Source organism: Necator americanus, chromosome II (assembly GCF_031761385.1).
Source record: "Necator americanus strain Aroian chromosome II, whole genome shotgun sequence".
Lineage (NCBI taxonomy): Eukaryota > Metazoa > Nematoda > Chromadorea > Rhabditida > Ancylostomatidae > Necator > Necator americanus.
Genome location: NC_087372.1, coordinates 31,835,281 through 31,856,492, shown reverse-complemented (window position 1 = coordinate 31,856,492; position 21,212 = coordinate 31,835,281). Strand labels below are relative to the sequence as shown.

Sequence of the window (21,212 nt, the reverse complement as noted above, 5' to 3'; positions counted from 1 at the left end):
TTGCCGATTTACGAGCAACACCGCGACGCCACGTCGCTGGTGCTCACGTCAGGTCTTTCGATCGATAGTGGAACGTTATCGATTAGTAGATCTGAGACCTTCGCGCTTGACTGATCCTTAATCCTCTATTTTGTTAGTGATTTTTGGGCATCTGTTTTGAATATTGAAATTTTTCTCTGCGAATTTCGCACATCAGCTGACCAGACACAGAAATCTCGGAAGGATCTCAGATACAACAAATAACTTTTAATCATTGAAATAATAACAACATCCGTGAACGAGAATTGATCCAACAAAATGAAAATCAGTCAAATTTCTCTTTAGAGGCTCTTATATAACAAAATACCTGTTTTAAAAGCCACAATGCTGAAAACAAAACTATAATTGTAAAAGTGAACACAAATGCTATAACATCTAAACAATAATACTGTATCGAATTCATATTCCTAGAATGTAGTATTAGATGATCCATTCGGCCATATTCTAAAATGACTTTTGCCCATCTAGCAATATCCTCACGATATTGTTGCGGTCGTCCGGCAAGTTGCGAGGCAACAAACCCTGCATTCCGTAAAATCGTTCTGAAATCGTGTGGGAAATCAGATACGATACGTCAGATGTTGCACAAAAAACCAATAAATCCTACTCGTTCCCCAACGTCATCTTAATCATTTCCGTTAACGTCTTCTGGCTGATACGTGTTCTGTCAAGGATGTTCCCGATTTGAAGTCTTGGAATATTCCTTGAGTTGTGAAGTTGATCGCCGAATAGAGGTATAGCAATCACAGGCTTCCCGTAGTGCATCTGAATTGAGCGTTTTTTTTTGGAGAAATTCCAACCGCCGACTGTACCTCGATCTGTTCCCGTCGGTGTTTTTATCCAGATTTTTACTAGATTTATTATTTTTTTAAAAGATTATTTTGTTAGAGTATCCAGTTGTTCTACACTAACGACGACCATCCAGAGAAACCATAATACACACATATTTATAATTGAGATCAAATATTATGGTGCTCACGAATATTTTATGACTATGATTATCGATTTTTTGATTTAATATTATCCGCTAATCACTAAAATAGCACTGATCACTATCCAGAAACCTCTGCGCACGCTACCTGTATCGCCTGTGCTCTCACTGTTCGTCGATTTGCTCGGGGGCGCAGAGGTAATACTTCCATTTGTTCGAATCGTGCGCAATGGTTGTCCAGTGGCTTCTCTTCTCCCGAGAGACTCGAAGAGCATCGGATCTTTCTTTGAAGGACATCCTAAGAAGGTCCCACCATCGGGTCGGCGGTCCTCCTTCGGTACGTTTGATATCGGGTCTTATTCAGTCATTTACAGCTGTGGTCCAGCGATTGTCATTGAAACGCATTACGCACGTATGCCAATCTAAAAGGCGTCCGACCAAAGTCGATTCAGCGAACTTCCGGACGTGTGGTGGTTTGGAGATCTGGAGCCGTCGGCCGGTACCGCTCTGCGTCGAATCCGAACCGTTATTGAACCCGTGTCGACCCAAAAGGTTCGACCAGCATGATAGGATTCCCGGAGAGTTGCTTGTGCCATTGCTGAGAAAATTCGTCTTGTGAGGGTTAGGTTCCCGTGCCGTCCCATCCCGTACCATTTGCGAACAAAGAGCAGAATGAATCGATAACGCATGGTCGTTTGTGCGCGATTCTTAGATTCCTCCTGGTTTTCCATCGAAGGTGGTGGATTCAATTTGGGACCGACTCAGTTCCACCACGTATGACACTGTATGTGCTATCCGGCTTGTCTTGTTATTTATCCAAAGAAAAAGTAATACGTAATGGGCGTTTCTTGGATTAGTTATAAGAAAGTCCTCCTTCACTCGGATCCAAAGCTCAGTGGCACTAGTAGTGCAGAGTTTCTTACTTAAAATCCAATAGTAGGAAAAAGTAGAAGAAAGTAATCAATAAATTTGATTTTAAGAGAAAGGAAAGAGAAAGAACCAACCGCTTCCAGCATGGAATTCATGCCACCATGGGTGATGAACAGAGAAAGACGTTTATCAGCTGAAACATGTAATTTTTTTCTGAGGTCGATTAAGAGAAGAAAAAAGGCTTTGAAAATTCCTTAAAATGGCTCAAATCCTACCGAATGCTGTTTAATTTCTTCCCCTTCTGTTGAATATCATCGAAATAGCATACCTAATAGGTCTACTTGTGGAATCCATCTCATCAGATGAATATTCGGATGAGAGCCGGATGTGATAAGATCATCATCTTCATATTTCCAAATGAACGTCACGTTAGGAAACGAGTTAAAAGTATGGATAATATCTGCAAAAATATTATTTTAATTATAATGTTGTAGTTAACATGTGAGAACGAAGCGAGAATATTAAAGGCATCACACCACTAATCTGGAGTGGTACGGATTTCAGGTGGAGTATTCGTATACGGGGTAGCAGATTATGGGGAGGAAGGCGATTCCATTCATTTCCTCCTAATTGCCGTAGAAAGGTACAGCTTCTAGGCCCGGAAGATACAGCTTCTAGCTATCTTCTACAAGGAGTTCAATTGGAGCGCGTCAGCCCAGTGCGGCGCCGCATCTTCCGGGCAGTTTCTTACGGCCATTAGGAAGTAATGGGCGGAATTACACCCCTCTCCATAATCTACGATCCCGTGTACGTATACTCCACCTGAAATCCGTACCACCTCAGATTCGTGGGGTGATGCCTTTAAGTGGACAGGGAAAGAAAAGTAAATGAATAATAATAAACGTTAATTATAATAATAATAAACGATGAAAAGAACCATTTCGTACCATTTCTGAGCCATTCTGGCATATTCTTAGACTTTGCAACTGATCCAAGCGAGAATAGGACTGTTGCTTCCCTTTCGTTGAGAAGATCATCCAGATCCTGAACGAAGATTAAAGGCATCACCCCACGAATCTGAGGTGGTGCAGATTTCAGGTGGAGTATTCGTATACGGGATGGGAGACTACGGAGAGGGGGGTGATTCCGTTCATTTCTTCCTAATTGCCGTAAAAACGGCCCGGAAGATACGGCTTCATTCGTTTTGGCGCACCATTTTGTACAAGAGGTTCGATTGGAGCGCGCCAGTCTTGTGCGGCGCCGCATCTTCGGGGCCGTTTTTTACGGCAATTAGCAAGAAATGGACGGAATTACACCCCTCTCCATAATCTACTATCCCGTATACGAATACTCCACCTGAAATCTGCACCACCTCAGATTCGTGGGGTGATGCCTTTAAGTGACTGGGATTTAAAAAAGACAAAACCGAGGGGGTCTTTATCTTGAATGGCAGCTTAATATCAAGTGTCCCATGTCTCCGTTATAGCTATGTTTGAAAGTAGTTTTCGAATGTATTCGAGTATATTCGAGTTTATAAAACATTCAAGTTGTCATAAATACTCAAAGTTTCAGTTCAAAATTTATTTAAATTCTAAATGTATTTTCTGAATTTTGGAAGTTAAACTTCGAAACTAATTTCTGAAGAGATTAGTTAATGTAATTTTTCGAATACGATTTAATTTAACGAATAAAATTTAATATCACAATTAGTTACTTTCGCGAATGTTCTTCAAGTATTTCCTCTCAAATTTTGATTTCTCCTGCTTCGCTCTATTTGAAGCAAATTTCATCCAGAATTTCCCTGTGAAAAGGAAAAATTTGCAATAATCAAAAGTTTTTAGTAGCAAGGAGACTCTCGTTCTATAAAAAAGGTGAATAAAGGGAAAAATGTAATAGTTAAGTAATTTGGGCCTTTATAATTATTCCTTTTTTTCTCAAAATATTGAGAGGATGTCGAGAATTGATTTTTGAATCAACGAAGAGATGTTCAGGCGTTGAATGGTCGAAAATTCCTTAATATCGAAATTTGTCGAGTACTATCGAATATTCAACAACGTGGGCACCTTCGAATATCTTACCATTTCAGTGATTAAATATTCAAAATTGTGATAAAGAATATAAAATTCAATTTTCTCTGAATTGAGTGTTTATTTTCAGTTATAGTTAATTCTTACCTTTTCTAATGGTTTTGCTTCGTACAACGTTGATCCCCCAATATACCGTATCATATTCGTTGTGGGACGTGGCGATTCAGCAAATTCGTGTACGTTCGTCATTATTAATGCAGTTTTTTCCTGAAGAAAAATAGGCTGAAATCGAGAATACATTGTAAGGATTACTCAAATATGAAATTTACGTTGTAAATCTCTCGTATCGCGGGAAACCCAGGATATTTTGCGTTAAAATGTTCCCAAAAAATCCGCTCCCATTTCCGCATATGAAACATGAACTGCATGCTAATTTTAAAATTTGCCATTCGCTCCACAAATGTCATATCATCAGAAAATGGTGTCACTATTTCTGAAGGTGAAAATAATTTTTTTCTGTTCCGGACCCGAATCCAGTAAATCACGACCGTACCTGGCATAAAACTGGGGAGTGTCGACATTCCTGTTACTTCATACATGCGAGGCACCATAGTATGTGCTACCGCCAGTACCATGTTCTTGATTCCAAGGATCTGGAGCGATACGTTTAGCGCAGGAAAATTTACCAACATTCTGTGCGTACTGATTGTTTATGGATTATTTTCAACGTCTAGCAGGAGAAAAGAGTAGAAAAAGAGTATAAATAAGCAAAAAGATAAAAATAATCTCAGGAGTGCTTCCTAAATGGGTGACAGAATAATTCGTACGGATCCAACGAGAAACGGACCTGAAATATCCCAGGAGCGCAAATGTCGTTCGCTTCAGTGTAGACAAGTTCAAACTTGGACTCATTCAAAGAATTTAACAGTTCAGTGTCTTCCAGAAGATCTGTAATTTTTTTTTTGGAAAAAAAACCGATAAATTATATCCAGGAAAAGAACTAATCTTGATAACTATTACCTTTACAATAAGTGAGAACTTGCTCGTTCATCAGGTCGTTGTCACTCCATCCAAAGCAGAGCTCATCACATTGTGGGGTGTCCCAAAAAGATGGTCCTTTTAAACTGAAAGCTGATAATTTTAATGAAAGGTCTTTAGAAAATGGTAAATTATCAAAGGAAATCGGTAATTCTTTTTTCTCAGTCACGGAGCAGAAATGTTTCCAACTCTCAAGTTGCGGTTAAAATAGTTTAGATATCTATAAACATGGCATCTATTTTTTGGCGCACCATTTGTGTAAATGTTGTTATTACATTAATTTGTTATTACATTAATGTTGTTGTTTTGAATAAATCAATAAATATAGAAATATGTATACAATAAATATAGAAATACGATCTAAATTTAAAGGCATCATCCCACGAATCTGAGGTGGTGCAGATTTCAGGTGGTGCATTCTTCGTATGCGGGATGGGAGACTATGGAGAGCGGGGAGATTCCGTCCATTTCTTCCTAACTGCCGTAAAAAACGGCCCGGAAGATGCGGCGCGTGCAGAATATTGGCGCGCCCCAGTCGAACTCCCTGTAGAAAATAATGCGCCAGAACGCCTGAGGCCGTATCTTCCGGGCCGTTTTTTACGGCAATTAGGAAGAAATGGAACGAATCACCCCCCTCTCCATAGTCCCCATCCCGTATACGAATACTCCACCCGAAATCCGTACCACCTCAGATTCGTGGAGTGATGCCTTTAAAGGAAGGATCCGAAATCTTTAGGTGTGAGATGAAAAAGTGGTATTTTTTTTTACGAGTCTAATTTCTAAATAAAAAATGTACTTGTGTTGCTTCCTTCACATATATGTGAACAATCAAAGAAATTCGTGAAATTGCAGTAAAAAGTGTGTAAAGAGATTACTGGAGTGGTCTTAAGAAAATAAAAGTGAAACGAGGTCTATTACTATCTACTAGCTATCTACGTGATGTACCCAACGTAACAATAATAACTATGAAGAAAAATTTGTCGACAAATAAATGTGAGTATGAACGCGTCATGGCGCTCAAATCGATAAGAAACTACTATGAAAAAAGAAAATGATCTAATATCTAATAATCCCTACTCTAATTTTAGAAATCAAATCAATTAAAATGTTGAGAATGTTCAAACTTACACTAAGTTTCGAAACACTTCATCGATTCCAGGCGATTTGAATCGGATCGTTCGAGCTGGAAGACGATTACCAAAAGTCGTAATTTCCGAGTCCATTGAAGACGAGAAGATGGTCTGCAGCAGATTAAATTAAATTTTCGTTTCTCCCTTAATTTTTCTTTTCTTTAAGTCATTCCATGATCATCTTCAGTATGAATTTCCGTTTATGTCTATTGGGGCACCACTAGATCACGCTACTTTTTTTGATCTACGGAGGATAGTGAACTGCTGCTCTACCTGGTAGGGTTTTGTAGCTTCCCAGTGAAATTTAGGATAAAATTTAGGATTTTTGCACTTCGCCCACTACCGACAGGTCCAGGTCAGCTCCCGTTAAGATAATCTATGATCTACGATCTATAACTCTATCCACCATGATCGGTTCAGTGCCGATCATAGTGGATAGAATTATAGATCGCTTTCTTTCGCTTTTCTTAGCGCTCAAAATTTACATTAGGTTTGTTTACTTCAAAAGATTGTGGTAGTCTAACTGTCATTCTTGCTCCAATTTTCTAGCATTGCGTGGAATGTTCTTGGTTCAAATGGACCTTAAAGGCATCACTCCACGAATCTGAGGTGGTACGGATTTCAGGTGAAGTATTCGTATACGGAATGGGAGACCATAGAGAGGGGGTGATTCCGTCAATTTCTTCCTAATTGCTGTAAGAAACGGTCCGAAGATACGGCTTCAGTCGTTCTGGCGCACTATTTTCTACAGGGAATTGGACTGGAGCGCGCCAGCCTCGTGCACGTGCTGCATCTTCCGGGCCGTTTTTTTACGGCAATTAGGAAGAAATGGACGGAATCACCTCCCTCTCCATGGTCTCCCATCGCGTATACGAATACTCCACCTGAAATCTGCACCACCTCAGATTCGTGGGGTGATGCCTTTAAGTTAAGTTGGTTTATTTTGCACCTTTTTCTTTGTTTACATCTCCCACATGCAAGACTGGATATTTGAGCAGAGAAGAGAGGTCTATACTTTCTTATTGGGACAAAAGTGATGAATAAAGAAAAAACAGCTCAACAAAATAAGATCCCGAAATGTTGGTTCCGGTTCAAAGGCAGAACATCAAGAAACTAATGATGGTGGAATCTCTCAAGGACAATGTAGGATTCTGGGTGTAGATTATGAGCATAAGAGTGTTTATGCTCAATGTTCCCTAATCGTCCCAAAAAACGACGCGGGAGACGGCTTTTCCGCGCGAACTTGCCTACGAGGCACCTTATGACGTGCCGCCAATGCACATGCAGCGTGCCTGCGAGCTAGCGAACGATAATCAATCAGACAATAATCTCTGATAAAACGAAAGAAAAGCGAAACCAACAGATGCGCTGTTGAGAGATTTGGCGCGTGTACAAAGGTGGTGTTATTAAGTGTCTCGTAGGGAAAATTCGTACAGGAACGTACATTTCTCACGTCGTTTTTTCGGGGCGATTCGGTAAAACTGAAGGTGAACACAATCGTACTCCTAATCAACACTCCAAACCATATATTGTCCATGAGAGGTCCCAACACGTCAATTCGGTGATACCCTGCCTTTAATTGGCACCGAAAAGAACGTAGGAATAGGATTTTGAACAGAAAGTTACGAGTTTTATTGTATAAGGTTAAAGGCAGCATACCGCGAATCTGGGGTGGTGCGGTTCAGGTGGAGTATTTGTACACGGGATCGTAGATTATGGAGAGAGGGGGGGATTCCGCCTATTTCTTCCTAATTGCCGTAAAAACGGTCCGGAAGATACGGCTTCGGGCGTTCTGGCGCGCTATTTTCTACGAGTTTGATTGGAGCGCGCCAGCCTCGTGCACGCACCGCATCTTCCGGACCGTTTTTTTTTTGGCAATTAAGAAGGAACGCACGAATCACCCCCTCTCCATAATCTACGATCCCGTGTACGAATACTCCAACTGAAATCCGTACCACCTCAGCGTCGTGGGGTGATGTAGGAGAAGTTATTGAGGAGGAAAAAACGAGTGAACTTCAAACCTACTACATTATGTCCGTCCGCCGTCAACACATCCGCTATATTACCTAAAAATCTGACGTGACTGTAGCCAAGTGTAGGATTCCAAATCAAGATATTCGATGCATTCACTTTGTACAGTAGGCATTGTAGAAAAATCAAACATAACTCGAGAACTTGGAGCATCTGGAATGTCAAAGAATTAAAAGTAGGTGGGAATTTTGGCGGAATCGTGGAAACCCGACCAGAAAACAATAAAAGAAAATCAAAAGCAAGAAAGAGATGATGCGAGTCCACGGGAAAATCCTATATTTGAAGAAGTAATCAAAATAAAAGTGAGATAATTCTAAAAATTTGGCGATTAATTGGTTTGCAACAGTTCTACATGGAGAAATCAAAGAATAAATACGCAATGTACGTCTCGCACTCTTCTCTGCGCCCTCACTGTTTTCCACACTATTCCCTCTTATCCACACCACACACCGGCCGATAGCGAAGAGTTGCACAACATTGCACAACTGGTTCACATTCTTCGCGAAGATTGAGATGATTTCCGGCAGGAAATCGTTATTTTCTCCGGGTTTTTTCATACATTCATATTTTACCGTGGATTTCAAAGTTCACAAAGGATTTCTGCACTTACTAGAGATGAAGAGAGTGTAGAGAAGAAAAAATCGCTTATCTACACGTGCTTATCACGCGTGTCGCTGCAATCCCCATAGGAGGTCAGCACAGAGATCACCGAGGTGTGTGTAAGGTTGAAAGCATCCATTATTTTTTTGCTCACTCAAGGTCTCAGGATCCGTTATTGGAGTTAGCAATGAATTAGAGGGTGTTATCAACGGTACCGTTTGGTAAATTCCCTGCAAGAAAAAAAAAACAGCTGGAATATTTTCTAACCTAAGGATAGGCCTGGTTTTATTCTCCTCCACACTCCCTCAGGTTTGTTCCAAAGAGTATCTGAAGCGTATTTTAATGCATGTTCAGACTGAAACTTGTACATTTTTTCAAGAAAAGCAACAGTATTGGGTTGTAATAATTTCAGAAAGTCTTTCTTCTAAAAAGTAAAAAAAAAAGCTTTTGAGAAATATTACAACAAAACGATGTTGTTGTTCAAATCCTCCTTTCTTACTTTATGGATCTCTGAACGTGTTACTCATAGATTTCAATGCCTGAGGAATCTACTCCATCACCTTGATATTTTAAATTTAGGGAATACTCGACCGTTGGATCAGGGTATGTTTCATCTAGTGGTCGTAGTTTACGAAGAGTAACTTTGGTAACAAATTCTGTATGAGTAAATCAGTAAGATTACCGGCTACGGTTTGATCAAACTCAATTTTGAATACGGAAACAACTCTCTAGAGGTTAGCAAAGGGAACGACAAATTTTGAGTGCAGTTGTAGCAGCCATGCAGTTTTACTATGAAGTCATTTTACAAAAAAGGTGATAGCGCAGCTGCTGCTCAGCGAGAATTCCGACGTCATTACAATTTAGGACGTCACGGTCGCTTTCCTATTCGCCTGGCAATCAATAAATAGGTTATTCATTTCTGACATTTTCATTTTCATTTTCGTTTCTTTTTAAAGGCAGCATACCGGGAATCTGACGTGGTGATGGAATCCGCGGAAACAGCTAGAGATGAGGATGTAGATTTCGGGATCAGGAGAGGTTCCCGCTCATCTCTCTCCTAATCGTCGTAATAGGCGGCTTGGGAACCACTTTGGTTACTACGAGGTAGTTAGAACACTCCTTGATGCACGCATTCCGGTCCCCTTAGCAGGGTTTAGCATTCATTGGTTTTACTTGGGTAACCTGATGAGAAGACATCACTGGTCCTCGCACTTGGATGCGGCGCGTACACAAGGATGACGCGTTGCAACTGAAATCATCTTTCAAAAAAACATCCTCTTCCACCTCGTTTCTTACGACAATCAGGGAAAGATGAGCAGAACCACTCCTGATCCCGCAATATGCAACCGCAATTCTAGATTTTCCCGCGCATTCCTTCACATGCCCACCATGTCACATTCGCGGTATACCGCTTTTAATGACGTCGGAATTCCCGTTGAGCAGCAGTCACTCTGTCTCCATTTTTGTAAAAAGACTTCACACAGACTTCAAATCTGCGTCGTGGACCGATGTACTGATCTATAACTACTAAATGGCAAGTAGTTGTGTACCGAATAATGCTACTTTCACCTGTCCACCATCTGTTCAGGACTGCCACTACTACACTCAAAATTTCTCGTTTCCCTGGGCTACTCTCTATCATTATTTGGGGTTGTGCTGTGCTCACAAAACCGATCAAGAAGCATTTTCAGAATTTTCAATACAAAATCTTTTTTGAAGGTATTACCCCACGAATCTGAGATGGTACGGATTTCAGGTGGAATATTCGTATACGGGATCGCAGGTTATGGGGAGAGAGGTGATTCCGTCCATTTCTTCCTAATTGCCGTAAAAAAACGGCCCGGAAGATACGGCTTCGGGCGTTCCGGTGCGCTCTTTTCTACAACGAGTTCGACTGGAGCGCGCCAGCCTTTTGCACGCGTCGCATCTTCCGGACCGTTTTTTATGGCAATTACGAAGAACTGGACGGAAAAATCGATTACAGATGAAAGAAAACAACGGATGGCAATCCATATCGATTAACTACTTGTTAAGGGCAGCAAGCAATTAATTGATATGGATTGCCGTTCATTGTTAAAGGTAAAGTAAAGGCAGCACGGAATCACAGGAACTTTCATCCTTGGTGTTTAGACTTTTCCTCTCGGTAATCTACGATGCCGTATACGAATACTCCACCTGAAATCCGTACCACTCCAGATTAGTAGTGTGATGCCTTTAAGTGCATAAAAGAGAATGCGATTCTGTAAAAATGTAAAAGTAGAAACAAAGTCATGAAGTCAAAAATTGTCTTCAACATCAACCTCATTCGTTTTTCAAACGATGCTGACTGGAATTCCCGGCCCGGGAATTGCCCCATTTCGCGCTAGATCCGCAATTCTGACAGTTCTCACCGCCGTCACCTGCCGCCGCCGTTGTCACATATCGCTGTAAATGTGATGTTTACAATTGTGAACATTGAAAATACGGCCTCATTTGTGTGTGTATCTGGGTGCGGCCATCTCCGCTCCGATCTAGAATATATAAGCGCATGCAGGCATCACTCTAAGAGATCTCTGTCTACTTTAATTACCTTGAATCCCGCACGATGTTTGTTGTATTTAATGTATCTCTCGGTGGATTATCAGAATTAGTTCCGGTATTCGTCTCTCGACTATCTTCGATACTTTGAACCTTAACATTTTTTCTTTGCTCTCTGAGAAATTAGGGAATTCTATGCAAAAATAGCGCATCATTTTGGAGATGAAGCACGAATTTTCGGATGTGAGGAACGATGCAAAATATTGTGCTAGACGAACAAGATCATCCGATATCAATTAATCAAAAAAAATCAATGAAAGTGGGTTGATAAACGCTGACAAGCGCATTTTTTGTTTAGAAAAAACTTGACAATTTCTGGTTTTTTTTTATAAGACAGGAAACATTTTGAAAAAGATTTGTCTAGGAACTAACATTTGCGATAATCTGCTTGCGAGGAATTTGCAAGGAAGAAGGGTGAAAAAAAGAAATGCAAGGAAAAGTAGTGCATATTCCCAAGAAAACGATGATTTTGATACTTTTATGCGGAAGTAAAGTCAAAAGCAAAAAAAGAAATGGTTTTTTTTTTCTTCGCGAAAGAAACAAAAAATTCTTTATTCTTGAAAAGAAAGGAATTTTAGTTCTAACGAAAAGGTAAGAAAAGGTAACTAAAAAAAACATTGGGGTTTGGGAAACTTCAAACACCAAGGATGAGAATTTCTGTGATCCCGTGCTGCTTTTAGCAAGTAATTAATCGATATGGATTGCCGTTCATTGTTTCCTTTCATTTGTGATAGATTTTTCTTAAAATAGTCTCCTCTCTCAGGTTATTGTAAGGCTGCGCATAAACCGATCCTGAATTGAAGTAAGCGGATTCCTCATAAAGATTAAACATTACCGTACACTCTATCCATATTTAATCTCAAAAATCTCAAAAATTGCATTACGCATAAGGGATTAACCAGAAATAGAAGTGTTCTTATCTAGCCTTGTGTAAAGTTATAATATCTCTACAAATCACGTTCTGCACAGGCAAACGAATAAATATTGAAAAAATCGCTCTGATTAGTTCTACTTTGAAATTATTTTTATTATATTTTATTATATATTTGTAGGGGTGGGTTTAGTGTAGCGGTTAGAGGTTCCGCTTCCTGCACGATCGATCGGAGGTTTAAGTCCTCCCCAGTGCTCACCAAGACTTTCATTCCTCTGGGGTCGATGAATTGGTACCAGACTTGTGTTAGGGAGGATAAAAGCACTGACTTGAGACAGCGGCTGGCCCCCGCAAGTCATTGTATGGGCCAGTTACACGTTCGTGAACCTCATACGATTCTGAATTGAAGTGAACGTGGGGGCGCATCCCAAGCAGATTGATTAACGCCAGACACTTTGTCTTTTTTAACTTTATATATCTGTATATTTCAAATTTGAAAAGTCATTTGGCTCGTGAACAACATTTCTGTTCTTCGTCACTCGGTAAGATCCACTAGTATCGATGGACTTATCATAAGTATATATAATTTTAAGGACGTACATACATACCACTTATGTTGTTTATGGATTTTTATCTTACCTTACTCTATTTCTAGGATAGAAGCTCTTCATCGACAACTTCAAAATGACAGAGTATTATTTGAAGGAGACATGCGAATCGGAAAGGCTTAGGCGAACAACGTTTATTGCGGTTAGTTTTTTTCCCGTTATTTTGTTATTATCATTATATTACTGTTATGTGAATGTTCGAATATTTTTTTTTACTTGCTTGAAAAGAAAGTTAATAATTTGTTCCATACATAGTTACTCGTGTTGGAAGAAATTTAAATTAAATTTAAGTCTCTATTGGGAGAGTTCAAATCTGAAGCCGAAAAATTACAGGAACACTGAATCAGTTTGGTAGATAACCATAACTTCTTCAGGAAAAATTTTAAGTTTTCTTTTCCCGTAAATTTGAAACACTGTTACCATGATAAGAACACAAAAAGTCTAGATTTTCAGATGAAATTATGCTGTTATTATGAGGTGAAATTATGTTTAAAAATAGGTCAATGCTTTTTTTCAAGTGCACATGAACCACCCACTAAACTGTATCTTTGTGTTTATTTGTCGAAATTTTATGCCATTACTATTTTGTTAATTAATTAATTAGTTATTTTATTGTTATGATATTTATTATTTGCATTTAATTATTTTCACATATTGTTATGTTATATTATTATTTATATATTCATTTAATTATTGATTATTCTTTATTTATTATCATTTATAAACGTGCTCCAGGTGTTGATCTCCACAACGGCAGTGTTGTCATCAGTGATTACCCTGCCACTCGTCTACAGTTACATCCAAGCAATGCAAACACATATGTCCAACGAATTGGACTACTGCAGAGTAATATTCCCAAGATTTCTTATTTTTCACTTACCCTTACACCTTTCCACTCTTTGAGCAACATTTAATTTTCTAAAATTCTTCTTTAATCTGTTTTTCTCTACATGAAAAGTGCAGAAAAATCTCATCTAGGCGAAAACACGTGATCTTTGGGTGGATGTGTATGCGGCGCAGGATTCGTTGAATATTCATCGGGCGCAATCGAATCCTGAACTTGCGGAATCCAGAGTGAGACGTGAATGGTCGTTTGGACGATGGCTTGAGAAGAGGGAAAACGGTGAGTGGGGCGATAGAAAGGGGAATTTTAATTTTTCTCCGGGAAAATGTGCTATTTGCCTTTGTAAGAGAAGATCACAATCATTTTTTCTAAAAATCATTTTACACTTTCACAGATTCAGATTTGGTCGTCAGAGCCGACTTATTATTATTGAAAACAGCAATAATTATTTTTCATACTCTTATAATTTTATGGAGGTTTTCTGGACTGTTCTACTAGAGTAAATTTAAATATTTCTCTTCTAGACTACCCCGAAGGTGCACCTCCAGCATCGCGTCCAGTTAATTACGAGGAAACTAAGTCGGCGGGAATTGAAAGATTCACGGCTTGTAAGTGACCCTGAAACTATAGCTTCTATGCATATCCAAAACAGAATCCCTGAATTTCAGGTTGTACATGTCAGCAAGGACCTGCCGGTCCACCAGGGTTACCTGGTGACGACGGTGCGGATGGACTAGACGGAATGCCTGGCCGTAATGGTACTCCAGGAAGAGATGGTGTAGTATTGCCGGCTCTTGGGCCTCCTCCTGAACCTTGTATCATATGCCCACCCAGTCAGCCTGGGCTACCTGGAGCCATGGGACCTAAAGGACCGCCGGGCCCACGTGGTGCGCCTGGATTGTCTGGAATTGTGAGCTCCACATACTATCCATTTGCAGTTGTTTCCTAGAGAACTGATGCACTTTTTTAGAATGGGAAAAAAGGTGAACCAGGTATAGCTGGTCCGCAAGGACCCACAGGTATTCCGGGAAGGCCAGGAAAGAAGGGCCAGAGAGGGGAACCAGGAAGACTTGTGGTGGTTTGTGGATTTTTCCTACTTTTGATCTCAATAATCGTCTGGACACCAATTGGATGCTCCTTTTGTTTGATACTGCACATTTATAGGTTGCTGGGCCAGCAGGTCCTCCTGGGCCCATGGGAGAACCCGGTCCGCCAGGTTCGAAAGGAGAGAAAGGCCGACCTGGCCGCCAGGGATCAGCTGGACCTCCTGGAGTTCAAGGAGGTATGGTCTTTGTCCAGTTAGCAATCAAATTAGAAGTATTTACTACTGCTACTAGCGTGGTTCATTGTATTTTTATATATTTGAACTTCTCTGTGAAGTTTTACAGAAGATTTCAGAGCGCGGTGTTCCTGGATCACGTGGACGACCTGGAGTACGGGGAGAGCGTGGTGCACCCGGAGAAAATGGTGCGAACGGATCTTGCGAACATTGTCCTCCACCGAGGCTTCCGCCAGGATACTAGTTATAAATTTTGTACTTTTGTCAGAAACAATAAACATTTACGTATTCTCTCGAATTTCAATACAATTCTTTGAACAGAGAGAACCTTGTAAGAAGTTTCGAATGAAAAAAAAACGAAGCGCCGAAAAATGGATGGGAGGCCATGGTTCGATTGATCATTTCTTGAAAAAATTACGAGTATCCAAATATTTCTGTTTTGCATCACTGTTCATGGGTTCTTTCTCATACAATCCTGATTCGGCTATTTTTTTTGTTATTTAAACCATTTATTTTCCATTTTACCAGCAAAAAAAGATTGAATAGCAAAGCAAAAGCAGATATTCTAAAGGATGTTAATTCTTGCCCTGCTGGTCATTCTTGCTTGCATAGGAGCTTCGCTTTTGAACTTCCAAGAAATTTCTCATTCTCCTACTCATCCGCACCTATTGACAAACATGCTGCCATAGAAAAAAAGTCCCAGAGAACTACAAACCAAGTTAGGTCTATGTCATCTTCATTTCTTAAGCTAATATGGGTCACATCGACTACGTACATAGTAGTCCCGATAGTGTATGTATGTGTCACAATGATAAATTCTACTCCTTTGAAAAAAAAAAACTTTTTTCAAAAAGGTATTTTCGTATAAAGAGCGTTGCTGAGAAATATTCACTTGAACGAAAATTTCATTTCCCACGAAATGAAGGTATTTCCAGTCTGTTTTAAGAAACTAGAAAAACTATTCTCCTCAGTCGAATAGCAAATATTTGTGGAGGTGAACCCAATTCATCGTTGCAAGATTCCTTAACGGATGAAATCCTATGGGTGAGAATTTCCTCGGATGACAAGGATATCCATACCATATAGCACCTTTTAGCGCCCAAACTGATCTCAAATAAAGTAAATTTTAATAAATCTTTCATCTAGTTTGATTCAATTTATTTAATTTGATTTTATTTTAGTCTAATTTTTTAAATTTATTTATTTATGATCAAACTCTGTTAGATCATCTTCTTGATCATTTCCATCCAGTGACATTTTATTTTTCGTTCTTTTTACCATTATTATGATTAAAGTGTGAGAAAATCTCAGTGTATCGTCAGTGCTCCTTTTCCTGTCGCTTTTGTTTTTCTTTGCAGCTTCTCTTTCAGTTGTCAAAGATCTTTATTGTTGTCACTTTGGCCGGTTATAATAGTAATTGATATCAGTATAGGTTTAGTAGAGTTATTAGATTGGTGCAAAAAAATGCAGGTTTTTCTGTTTTAATAGTTTCAACGCTATTTTTTGACAATCTAAGGCTTTTTTAGGAGGTATTATACATTGTTGGAAAGCTTATTATATGAGTTTTCTAAATATGTATATGGAATTTAATTCAAGTAGCTTATTATAAAAATAATTTGGTTTTTATCTTCAGATGTCTAATCGCAATTTTCGTCAAATTTACTTCTACGAGTTCAAACTGGACCGAACCGCCGCTCAAACCGCTCGAAATATCAACGAAGTATGGGGCCGGGGAAGTATCAACAAATGCACAGTACAATGTTGGTTCCAAAAGTTTCGTGCCGGCAACATCAGCCTCGAAGGCGAACACTTCGAAGACGACTTATTGAAGGCGACAGTCGAAACTGATCCACGCAATGATCTTCAAGATAACAGGCGACGATCTGCCCTGTGGCTGGACCAAAAAGAAGCTCCACGACATCACCCAAAGCCGAAAACTCATCAAAAGAAGATTATGGTTACGGTTTAGTGGTCTGCAGCGGGTACTTTTCTGAACCCGGGTGAAACAATTACAGCAGAAAAGTACTGCCAGCAGATCGACGAAATGCACCAGAAACTGCAAAGTTTATGCCCGGCATTGAACAATAGAAAAGGAGCAATCCTACTTCATGACAACGCTGGACCTCACGTCTCATTGATCACACGGCAAAAGTTGCATGAGTTGAACTATGAAACTCTGGATCATCCACCATAGTCGCCAGACCTTTCGCTTACTGACTTTCACTTTTTCAAGCACCTCGATAACTTCTTGCGGGAGTAACACTTCAGAAACCAAGACGATGCAGAAACTGCCTTCGATTAGTTCATCGCATCCATATCAGCAGACTTTTATGATATTGACATTAGGAAGCTCGTTTCTCATTGGCAAAAGTGCGTTAATTGTAATGGAGATTACTTTGATTAAATAAATTTTGTTAGATCTGAGTTGTATTAGTTTAGATTTTAGATAGAAAAACTTACATTTCTTTTGCACCAAATAATTATTATATAATAGTACTTATTATATTTAATAGTAATTATACGGTGGTTTCGATCTTTTCATCAGATGTGGATCATAATTTTACGAGGTGCAGATTCGTCAAATCGCTAAAAATTTTTTTACAGGGAACGCGAATTTTTAGATGCAGAATAAATTGTAAAAGATTTCTAAGTGTATTTATGTTTTTTGTTATGCCAACGAGGTTTAGGTGAAACTTTATTAGTGACCCGACATTTCGACAAACTCGTCTTTATCTAAGGCCTGAAAATGGTTGGAGGTCTTTGATGCCATGCAAATCCCATCAAACTTCTCTTCTCTTTTCGCCAAGCCTCGACATTGTTGTAAGTACACCACGCAAAACCTTCAAAAGGAAACAAACTGACCCATCTCACCGACTAGCGGGGCTGGTGAAGCACCGCCTTCTCCAAGATGGTCACCAGGGCGAATGAGATCTACGCACTTTGCAGTATCCTTAAATACAGATAACATTGAGGAACTGCATGTGGTGGAATCTTATAGCTCACAGAGTGTTACGACGGGCAAGAAGTCATTGGTAATTGATGAGCACTCATTTTTGTTATTCGTGGCTGGATTCCTGACGGAAATCCAGAGCGCTGACAATGCCTTTCTAGCAGATATTTCTTTCTCGTGCCCTAATATCGTACATTTCAGAGTGATTTTCATCATGCTTCTCATTTTTGTGGCGCACTAACGACTCCAGGTACCCTGTCTTTTCCATCCAGTTTCCCCAATATAAATGGCGTTGCACGTTAGGCATTCTATTTGGTAGATAACTTCGATTTTCATGCAATCACCAGCTTTGGACAAACAACGCAACGCTCTGACACGCATTTCCTACCGTAGAATCTATTGCGAACTAACTGTCGCTTGATGCTGTCGTCCGGGATGTTCACCAACACAACATCATCTTGCAGCTGCCCTCGCAAAGAGTTCGGTGTATAGCAGCAGTTAAGGAGTCAGAGACGAAGGGGTGCACAAAGGAATTCTACCTTTACGAGGGATCCTCATTGTCTTGTTTGTAGTTCGAGATTGGGTGTTAGATTTCGATTTCGTGTAACCGTTTGAACTAGCTATGTTTATGGCTAGTTTTAGTGATTCCTCCCGTTCTCTATCCCCTGTGCACATTGCTGTTGCTGTTTTGACCACATTTCGGATAACTGCGTTTTTCATGCCAGTACGATCGGCTGACGTTGCTTTTATAATGAAAAAGGCATTATTTTATTGGCATGAAAAAGACAGTTATCTGAAATGTGGTCAAAACAGCAACAGCAATTTGCACAGGGGATAGAGAACGGGAGGAATCACTAAAACTAGCCATAAGCATAGAAAGTTCAAACGGTTTCACGAGATCGAAATCTAACACCCGAAATAATCAACAAAAAACATAAATACGCTCCCAATTGCCGAGGTTTTAAGAGGAGAGGACTTGGAGATTGTTGGCTTTCTAAGTGTTTCTATTAGGTTGGCTGCTTATTTTTTTTAACATTTGCATACCCTTAACAATCCTATAGTCTCTTAATAGTACGTTGGTGATTTATCCACCATAAGTGTCTATCACAGTGTTTCATCTTCTTGGGAATGTTATAATTCCCTGGGAGCAGAAGCGGCGGGACTGACACTGAAAGAACAGCTCAACAGCGTATCTGAGGTCAGTGAAATTATAGAACAGCTTCGGCTTTAGAGAATGCTCAATAACTCAGTACAAGACTGAAGAAGACGTGGAAGACTGATAAGGAAATATCTGGAGGATAGGGTGCGTGGAAGACCGTTTTCCATCCTAAGTCCTCGAGTTGCCGGCCAGTGGCTGAAGCGACTCGCCGTCTTGAAGTAACTGAATGGCGACACGTCTCGGTCGCTTTTCTCGGATTGCGGCGGCTAATTGCCGCACTCTGTCGGGTTGTCCGGCAGCGGCCGTCGACACAGAATTCTCCGCGAACACCAGAAGCAGCAGAGAAGAATCCACCGTTGGTGTTGGTTCGGTTGTGGCTGCAACGGTGGCTGGACGCAACCAGAGAGCCCGTAACAACACCGAGTTTCGTTATCGTTATTACAGAGGACACAACTCTTGTCTTCCTTGACAATATCCTTCAGAAACTCCGATCTGCGCGGGTGGAGCAGCAATGACTCACAGATGCTCACTCGGGATGATCGATTGGTCTCGGTGAGTGCTTGGGGTACCTATTTCGGCAGAACTTTCCGGTAACCTAGAGCGTGCAGATGAACCTCTATGGTGGGCTTAGGAACGCCGAGTTGTGAAGCCGCCATTGTGGCGTTTGTTAGACACTGCGTAAATCTTCGTGTTCGATTTTGCCACAAGGAGTGTAATAAGTCGGCGAAAGAGAAGTTCTCCTGTTTGAAGCGGTGGAATCAGTCAATTCAGTAGCCTCGGCAGTGGGCCTGTCGTCCAAAGTCTCGTTGATGTCGACTGCCGCCTAACCTGCCCGACGGCATTGTTTCCACCGGTAGAATATAAGATCACTTGGAGATGGCTTCGATTTCTTCGCATTATAACAGCGGCACAACAGAGACAGGGCACTCTTATGTATTTCTAGCTAGTAAGCTTCTGGAACCACCTAGTTTTTACTTTAGTGACTCAGGAAAGAACGGCGCATCCTTGGTTCCAAACGTCAATTTTTTTTAAAATGTGTATTAGAAAAAATGTAGATAGTTAACCTAATAAATGAATTTGTTATAGCTATGAATCTCTCTACGAGATCTCGGATCTACATTTTGCATGGTGTCACTTGGCCGAGAGCGAGAAATATAACGTGTCATAGCAGCTGACACTCACTGCCCTCAAAATGATACTCGTCACGACGACGAGGCGGTCGAGTAGCCGCCGTTGGTCGCTCAATTATCTCATTTGTTGTAACTAATGTTCTCCAGAAGTCTTTACGGGCATTATTTTTCATTTCACTTTCATTCATTCTTTCATTTCTGTTCTCATCCGGCATTGTACATTCTTATTTTTGACCTTTTGAACCTCTGCTCTTTTAAAAAGTGAATACAATAAGTGAACATAGATATATGTTCTTGGTCAAATCCTAACACACTGACTACCGCGTGTTTTTTTAAATCCTATGGGATATGGCTGGGATAGGAACATCATTTTTAACTCTCACGTACGACCACCGAAAAGTATAAAAGCGATCTATTTCAGAGGATCGAAAAAATGTCCTGATTTCGTAGCCCAGTTCAGGAAAATCGTACTTCAAAGTGTGACCTACTGATAGGTCACATGATTCCTTGTCGCGAAAAACTCGTTGGCCATCCTCGTTGGATGGGACGGGGGTCAGGAGGGGAGGGTCGCACAGATTTAAGGACGTCACACACCGGCGAGGAAGCGGATAGCCGCCTTAGACCGTAACTCTCGCCCTCTCTTTTTAAGTGAAGTGAAGTCATTATGAGAAAATATGGCTGCACAAACACGGGACATATCCCCTGAGGCAATGTTCGAGTGATTTCTTCAGGTTCAGATTTTATTTCTTTCCATAGATGACCGTACACTTATGCAAGGTGCGTTTAGTTTGATTGTAGTGCGCATTTGAAAAGAAAACCATAAGAGAGGTCTACCGTATCTGTGGAGTTTGTCATGTTCTTCTTCTTCTTTTTTCACATTGTTGTTTGTTGTTATTTATATACATAGCTACTTATTTATTTTATATAAACTAATTATTTGCTATTTATTCATTAATTATTTGCTTTTATATATTATTTATTGTTGTTATTTATTTTATTGTCCCAGCTTTTAATTTGAAATAAATTTCTCTTTTTAAATTAATTGTGTTTTTTTTAGAGGTTCTCAAATTCCGTAGAAATAATCTCAAATTCGTTTTGCACGCACGAACACGGAAGTCAGAATTTTCA

The 21,212-nt window shown here is 40.1% G+C and overlaps 5 protein-coding genes across 6 annotated transcripts; 3 read left to right on the top strand and 2 right to left on the bottom strand.

Moving 5' to 3' along the window:
- Nucleotides 1-304: 304 nt before the first annotated feature.
- RB195_020113 (uncharacterized protein) lies at nucleotides 305-8,219 on the bottom strand (the record flags this gene model as incomplete). Of its 2 annotated transcripts, XM_064188272.1 has the most annotated exons (13): nucleotides 321-366; nucleotides 429-581; nucleotides 647-804; nucleotides 1,975-2,033; nucleotides 2,169-2,300; nucleotides 2,788-2,884; nucleotides 4,015-4,134; nucleotides 4,197-4,360; nucleotides 4,421-4,520; nucleotides 4,715-4,815; nucleotides 4,888-4,991; nucleotides 6,034-6,146; nucleotides 8,061-8,219. In XM_064188272.1, the coding sequence occupies 13 exons, from the start codon at nucleotides 8,217-8,219 to the stop codon at nucleotides 321-323; spliced, it is 1,506 nt and encodes a 501-aa protein (XP_064044153.1). The 2 variants fall into 2 exon arrangements, with proteins under 2 accessions (XP_064044152.1, XP_064044153.1); XM_064188271.1 differs by having other exon boundaries at nucleotides 305-581.
- Nucleotides 8,220-12,798: 4,579 nt separating this feature from the next.
- RB195_020112 (uncharacterized protein) lies at nucleotides 12,799-15,089 on the top strand (the record flags this gene model as incomplete). Its single annotated transcript, XM_064188270.1, has 8 exons — nucleotides 12,799-12,864; nucleotides 13,458-13,568; nucleotides 13,701-13,845; nucleotides 14,091-14,174; nucleotides 14,235-14,476; nucleotides 14,537-14,644; nucleotides 14,731-14,848; nucleotides 14,965-15,089. 8 exons carry the CDS (start codon nucleotides 12,799-12,801, stop codon nucleotides 15,087-15,089), a joined length of 999 nt encoding a protein of 332 aa, XP_064044151.1.
- Nucleotides 15,090-16,478: 1,389 nt separating this feature from the next.
- Nucleotides 16,479-16,814, top strand: RB195_020111 (uncharacterized protein; the record flags this gene model as incomplete). Its single annotated transcript, XM_064188269.1, has 1 exon — nucleotides 16,479-16,814. One exon carries the CDS (start codon nucleotides 16,479-16,481, stop codon nucleotides 16,812-16,814), a length of 336 nt encoding a protein of 111 aa, XP_064044150.1.
- A 2,308-nt stretch (nucleotides 16,815-19,122) lies between these two features.
- Nucleotides 19,123-20,299, bottom strand: RB195_020109 (uncharacterized protein; the record flags this gene model as incomplete). The annotated part of the gene is made up of 2 exons (XM_064188267.1): nucleotides 19,123-19,343; nucleotides 20,137-20,299. The coding sequence occupies 2 exons, from the start codon at nucleotides 20,297-20,299 to the stop codon at nucleotides 19,123-19,125; spliced, it is 384 nt and encodes a 127-aa protein (XP_064044148.1).
- Nucleotides 19,181-19,423, top strand: RB195_020110 (uncharacterized protein; the record flags this gene model as incomplete). The annotated part of the gene is made up of 1 exon (XM_064188268.1): nucleotides 19,181-19,423. The coding sequence occupies one exon, from the start codon at nucleotides 19,181-19,183 to the stop codon at nucleotides 19,421-19,423; it is 243 nt and encodes an 80-aa protein (XP_064044149.1).
- Nucleotides 20,300-21,212: the final 913 nt, after the last annotated feature.